At 41.0% G+C, this 6804-nt stretch overlaps 1 protein-coding gene across 1 annotated transcript; it reads left to right on the plus strand.

The window, feature by feature from the left end:
* The first annotated feature begins 1864 nt into the window (after positions 1 to 1864).
* On the plus strand, positions 1865 to 5889 carry LOC146872044 (uncharacterized). Its single transcript, XM_085664503.1, has 2 exons — positions 1865 to 5009; positions 5274 to 5889. The coding sequence occupies exon 2, from the start codon at positions 5417 to 5419 to the stop codon at positions 5753 to 5755; it is 339 nt and encodes a 112-aa protein (XP_085520629.1). The 5' UTR covers positions 1865 to 5009; positions 5274 to 5416; the 3' UTR covers positions 5756 to 5889.
* The last annotated feature ends 915 nt before the right edge of the window (positions 5890 to 6804 follow it).

The raw sequence follows: 6804 nt of genomic DNA on the forward strand, positions 1-6804 counted from the left end.
ACGCAGCCATCACACGCAAGCCTTGTAGTACTCCGTTCGTATTCGTAAACTATATATTTAGTTCGATGTTCTGGGACACCATATGATGTTAAGTTGTCCCTAATCGTTTGATGCGATATGGAGTCAAACGCCTTTGCGACGTCTATCGACGCTATAAATATTGGTTTAAAATTTTGACGGTGGTAGCGGAGAACCATGTCAATGTCAAAAATATACCGTGCCGTTCCATCCCAAGGTAGGAAGGTCCTCTGCCTCCTATCCAGATTAATCTCTTTGACCAGTCTGTTGGCAAGGACCTTGTGGTATGTCCTTGTCAACGATGATGATACCGTGATTGGTCGAAAGTCCCCCGGGTTGGAAGCATCCTCTATTTTCGGAATTAAGGTGGTTTTTGATTCCAAGAATTACTTCAACATTTTGCCCCCAAGTAATAACAGATTGTATATTCCCTCATGGGGATCTTTTTCAACTGTTTAGTCGTTAGGTCAGGGCTCGGCGTAGTATTTTTGTCTGGCAACGTTCGATAGATCTCAGCCAACTCGATTGGTTTTAGCAGCACTTGGTTTTTCTTTGCTGTGACGGACTGACCCCACGGAGACAAGTTACTTGATCTTAACATGATGGCCCTCCAGTAGGGGCCATTCTTCTCGGGGCGTTTGGTGGTAGGAGCGCTACTTAATATTTTCCGCAGAAATTTGCTTGGATTCCTCCTCCAGGTCCTCTGTGTTACCGCATATTCCGCCCTACGAGCCTGCTTCTTTGTCAGTCTGCAGTGAATTTCTCGAGTCGGCCGCCAGCCAAACTTCCATGTTTTTAGAGGAAGTATCTCCAAGAGATAAGCGTTTAACTCTGACGTTATTTCGTCCTTTGACCACGCTTACATGTTCTTAAGAATGGTCCACAGCCTATCAGCCCGAAATTCCGGGCCAGTAAGCGGGCCCGGTTTTTCGATTTCCTCAGTAATAGCACTTTTAAATGCGATTACTGGGTCATCTGTTACCACAGAGCTTTCCTCCGGTTCCACATCTGTTCCCTTCCGTAGCTCTTCCAAGTAACCTTGCACAAGATCCTTATGACGCTGGTATCGTTTCTGACCCTTGATATGGCGTCTTGTGTGCCGTTGGGGAAATACTGCATGAGAGTCACGTTTATAAATTGTGTCTTCATGGTGTCTTCATGGTGTCTTGGTTATAAATGGTGTCTTATAAATGGTGTCTTCATGGTGTCTTGCTTCCTCCCTCGCAAGGAGATTAGAATCCTCGTCGTTCCATGGCAGATTTTTGGTTTCCAAGGTGGATAACACCTTGCTATCATATCAATTTTTGTGCATTCTTTGTTCGTGCACGCTTATACCCCTAGCTGACTCGAAGGTCCTGCCGCATCCTTCCATTCCACACCTATAAGTTAGTGGAACATAAGTCGGGCCGGATGAACTTGTGGGTCCTTCAGCATTTGATATACCATTCGAGGCTAATTTTCTTCTATTTTGGCCGATTTAAAAATCTACCTGAAGAAAGTATACTTTCTTTACATCCCCCCCGCCCCCCGAATAAAATTCCTAGAATTTTTAGTCCTCGTCTCCATCTTTTGATATAGGAAATAATTTTGTTATATGGAAGAATCCGGTTTCTTGTTTTTTTTTTTTTTTTTTTTTTTTTTTTTTTTTTTTTTTTTATTATAAGGACCAATTCTCAGTTCGTCTAATTTCTTTCTATTCTTGTTAAATATCTTTTTGTTATATTCGTGTGATTTTTTTGTTCTTTCTAGAGCTAGTTCTTTATCTCTTACTCTGCATCTTGTTTGCTACAGTCTGATTCAGATCCAATATAAATTCGTCTTCATGCACATGTTTGTTAAAATTTATTTTAACTTCTTTTATTTTTTCCTTTCTATCCAATGTATTTATAAGTTTTTTTGTTTGTGTTTCTCTCTTTTGAGATATCTGCAAGTTTTCATCCTGAGTTAGTTTGAATTTCTTTATCATATCTAACGCAATAATGAAATCTTCCTCTTTAGTATTGAAAATTCTCATAAATTTCTCCATTATTACTAGTTACTATGACCTCGCTGGCAAAAATTTCTTCTCGAAGTTCTAATGAGAGCACATAGCCTATTTTATCTTTCTTGACCGTAGTGCCTACTTTTATTACGTTACTTGTTTGCGCTGGAATGCTTATTTCCTTCGGCTTGACGAATGGCATAGTCATACCGTGCCATTCTACGTGTTCTTTAATAGAATTGATCTTTGCAGCGTCTCTGAAAAAATTGGAACCCAGTATGCCGCCATGTGGAATGGGAAAGGAGTCAAGTACGATGTAATATTCTACGGGGTATCCGTAAACGTCGATGATGCAAGAACCGTGTGAAGTGACTGCTTCTTTCGTAATACCGCTTAATTTGATTTTGTCCGATTTGTTGCACATTAAAAATCGTTTTTTAGATATACCGATTTTTAATATGTTAGGTCCTGGTCTTATATTAACTAAGAATTCTATTTCTCCTTTTAGGTCTTTTGAGGTTATGATGACAGAAGTACTCGAATCGCGATATAGTCGGACTGTGCGGTCGTAGACGGTTCGTTTGTTTTCACTGTCATTATTGGACGCGTCTGTGCGTTTAATCACGAAATCGCGTCTTTCGACGAAGAGTGATTTGCGTTTCCCGACTGGCATTTTTGCCACTTCTTCTTGCAGCATTTATTAATTGTGTGTCCGTAGTTTTTGCAATACCTGCATTCTTTTGGATTATTTGAATTCGGTGAGGCAGGAGAACGGGAAGGTCCTACAACAGGAGGAGCGTGAGGTAGTCGGGGAAGGGGCGGAGTATGGTATGTTCTGTGGGTATGAGTTTTATTACGCTTTTGCTGATCACGTACATTTTTATAGCATTTATTGCGAGTATGTCCTACCTTTTTGCGATATGTACAGACTTTGGGTGAGGCGCCAATCTGTATTATTAGTGTACTGGCTCCTCTCGATTTTCGCAATTCATGATAATAAAAATTCGCTCGCGGTTGTTTTTTAGTTGTCATTACTTTGCGGCCATTCTCCTGTTCCATTCGTATTACATTGTGGAATGTAATTCTATTGCCTTATCGCAAGCGTCGGTAAGGTCTCTGCATTGGCTAGCCAATAAGTATGGGACCTACTGTCCGATGAAAAAGCTGTGGAGAGCGAGTTCATCGACTTCGCGTTTTTTCGCATTGGATGCTTCCCAGTATCCTTCTTCGTCCATGAACGCCTCATGGAGGTCTATTACTCTACCAATATTCTCTATCATTGGTTCGTTTTCACGCGTTAATATATTACGGAGTTTCAATCTGTAAAATTCCTGCGTGTGGAGCGTTCCTAATGTTTGCCTAATTCGGTTGCATAGTGAATTCATACTTGTAAGATTGTGTTTCTCAATCGCGCAGAGTCGTGCATTTTTTGTAAAGCAGTTTTTGTAAAAAGGTCTTCAGGATATTCCGGTATGATTTGTCGCGTTCTTTTACACGTTTTTATGAACAAGGTAAGAGGCATATTTCTCCCGTCCAATCGCGGTATCATTCCGAATGCCTCGTTAATTGAATGGTTGTCGGATGTAGAGCGGCTCGCTCCTTATGGCGAGTGTTTCATGCATCACACCTTAACACTTCTTCGCGGTCGCGTATGGTTTTCTCGCGTGCTGCTAATTGAGACTCTGTGCAGTAATTTTCTATGAGCTTCCTCGATTTCTTACTCAGTAGGTCGCCTAGTTCTATTACTAAGCGATTGGATTCTCTCAATGGTCGCGTCGAGTTTGTCGGAATAAGTCGATCTATCAGTTGAGATATCACAAGTTTTGTGTTACACCCCACTCAGTACGGGCCTCAAAAAAAGTCTAGAACTTATACTTACCAGCTCCGGCTTTCATGAGATTTGTGCCCTTTTTGGCCGTTACTTGCTATGCGTAGTTCGTGGCACGGGACGGACACTAATACGAATTATCTTTCGTTGAAACGACCTCTTCAGTAACGCTGACAGGTGGTTGACAGTGAGGAATTATTCGTGTGCCTTTCGCCCGGATATTGGACAGTGATAAGTCACTCGGGCTGTTGATCCTCTCTTCTACTGTGATAGGTACGAGACGATAAGGAAGTACCTCGTGTATGATGGTGATCTCCGTAGGAAGAATTCCCTAATCCAAGTAGAGGTGAACCGGATCGTAATACGACGCAAATAATCGGGGTAAATGATACTTCCTACCACCACGTCTTGTTTTCGTCATAAAGGAAGCCTATGTTTCGGGAATGCAGAATAATAACTCGTGTGATTTGTTTGCACCTCTAGTTATTCTATAAAGGATGTAATTACTACTCGTGCGATTGATACGCAACTGTAGTTATCGGATGATGGATGTTATTACTTTTATTCGTGCGATTCGTACGCACCTGTAGCAAAAAATAACCAAGATGAAGGATTCACGTTCTATAGAAAGGTAGCCTTATTTGCTCTGAACTTGTCGATTGCGTAGTAGGAAGATTTTTGAAACTCGCGAGAGTAATTAATGAATTTTAGCTTAGAATTCCGCGAGGTTGTCTGGGAAGCGCAGCCGGGGTTATATGAACACATACCGGTTTAAACTTAATAAACTAATTTATTAATATTTCCACAATAGTCGTCAAATATCAGTGTACAATCGTTAAAAGTATTAGAGAACGAATATGTTTTGAAAAAGGTAACACGTGTATAGTTTCCGAAGAATAATCAAGTAGTATAATCGAGTAAATGAGCAATATAACCACGTAGTATATCCGACGAACGATGATCAAATGACCAAATGACGTATCCGAATGACCGAACGATATAACCGAAGAGACGTAGTGTGCAGCTGCTTATTTCTTCGGCTGAACTGCGGTAGAGACTCAAAGTGTCGTCGTGGTGAGGATGTCGCCGCCGTGAGCTGTGAGGATGCTGCTGCCGTGAGCCGCGGTGGAGATGCTGTTGCTGTGAGCTGTGGTGGGGATGCTGCTTTTGTGAGCCGTGGTGGTGAGCGCAGTATCTATCAATGGTTTTGGGAAACTCCGTTCTCCCCCCCGTGTGTAGTGGGTGTAGGATACTCCCACAGTACTCCCTGCTTGTCGTAAGAGGCGACTAAAAGGGATTGTATGAATGTTCTTATATGACTGTCCCTATCTTTGCTCTTCTGTCATATCCTTTTCTACTCTTTCTCTCTCTCTGGCTTCCTTCCGTTCCTTTCCCATTCTTTGAGGAGCCTGGCTTTCATTAATGATTCGTTCGAAACATGGATAGTACGACCAATGGAATAAACGGGCATAGAAGGGATACTCATGCCACGGCGGTGTCAGGTGATGGTAGGGCAAGCCATCCGCCGTCGTCAACCAACAACGACTGCCAGGAGCTCGAGGTAGGCAACCTGGCCCCAGCTCTGGATAATGCATCAGGAAGGGCACCAGGTAGGCGACCTGGCCTGCGGTGTATCTAATGCGCCAGGAAGTGTAGGAAGGGAAGAGTGCCATTTGGAGGAATGGCAAAAGGCTGCCAGGGCCGTTGAGGGCATGCGGTTCTACGGCTTGACGTCAACAAAACAGATGAAGAAGAATAAACGTGCGAAACCCGTAGTCTACTCGTCCGAGGAGGAGTCGGAGGTAAACTGGTCTGTGCTGGGTGAGGGAGGACCGGCGGAGAACCGCGTCCTGTCTCAGGTGGAGACTAGTAGAGTGATCGATAGTCTGAGGGAAGCTCCCATAGAGCCCGTAAGTGCTAGGTTGTGAGATGCCGCAACCTTAAAGGGGACATCTCGGGGGTCATGAAGCGTACCCATAGAGTAATTTATAATTTAATACTAGAAAGACCGAAACTTAGTATATACCTATATTGCCCAAAAGCAGTCAAAATGACAGCATTGTGAACGAATAACTAATGTGTTTTGAAATTTGTTTAAAATTTATTTTTAATATTTCTATATTATTTATAGTTATATAACAAGTTATTAGTAAATATTAACAATAAAAAAAATTTACTTCACTTGGAAAAAAAAATAATTTATGCATTATTATTTGTACATTTTATGCAAACGAAAGTGGAAATCATTTTATGTGTACATCTTCCGCAAACATACCTTTGACAGTTTTTACATATATTATTTGTTTTGTTGTTGTGGCAAAGTCGTACTTGACAAGTTTTGCATTTGTTAGAATGGGTTGCATTTGATGATGTTACAGTTGATCTTTGTGGGTCTTCATGTTTTGATGAATTTTTCTGTTTTGCAGCTCTGTATTCGGTGGAAAGCTGTTCTGCTAATTGAAACAAGAACTCTTTTCGTTGTATTTGTATTTCTGTCGTTTCTTTGTAAATGATCCAAGCATTTATAGCAACCAAATCTAAAATATTGAAAAATATTTGGAGGGACCTTCTACGAGAACTAGCTTTTACTGTATATTTTCTGGCCATTTGATCCACCATATCAACTCTAAATTTTGTGCTGTTATAAAATTAAATAAATTCCGGTAACATTTTTTTATTACTTTTATCAATTTTTACAAATTTAGACTTAGAACTTAGAACAGCTACTCTTTTATTTGGTTTGCTTTTATATGTTGTAAGAACACAATTCTCTAATTTATATAGCAGAGTGGAAAATCGAGGCATGTTATCCTTCGTTTGTTTGGCTGCTTCAGATAATCCTCTTTTGTTTCTCCTAATAGTTCCAACTAGGGTTGTTTTTTTGGTCAATAATTTTGTCATGCTAGTGAAAGTGGCATGCTAGTGAAAAAGTTATCGGTCGTGATATTTCTTCCACAGCTTGTATATGGCTCGACAA

Source organism: Vespa mandarinia, unplaced genomic scaffold, assembly GCF_050613455.1.
Source record: "Vespa mandarinia isolate Hongniang unplaced genomic scaffold, ASM5061345v1 scaffold_61, whole genome shotgun sequence".
Taxonomy (NCBI): Eukaryota; Metazoa; Arthropoda; class Insecta; order Hymenoptera; family Vespidae; genus Vespa; species Vespa mandarinia.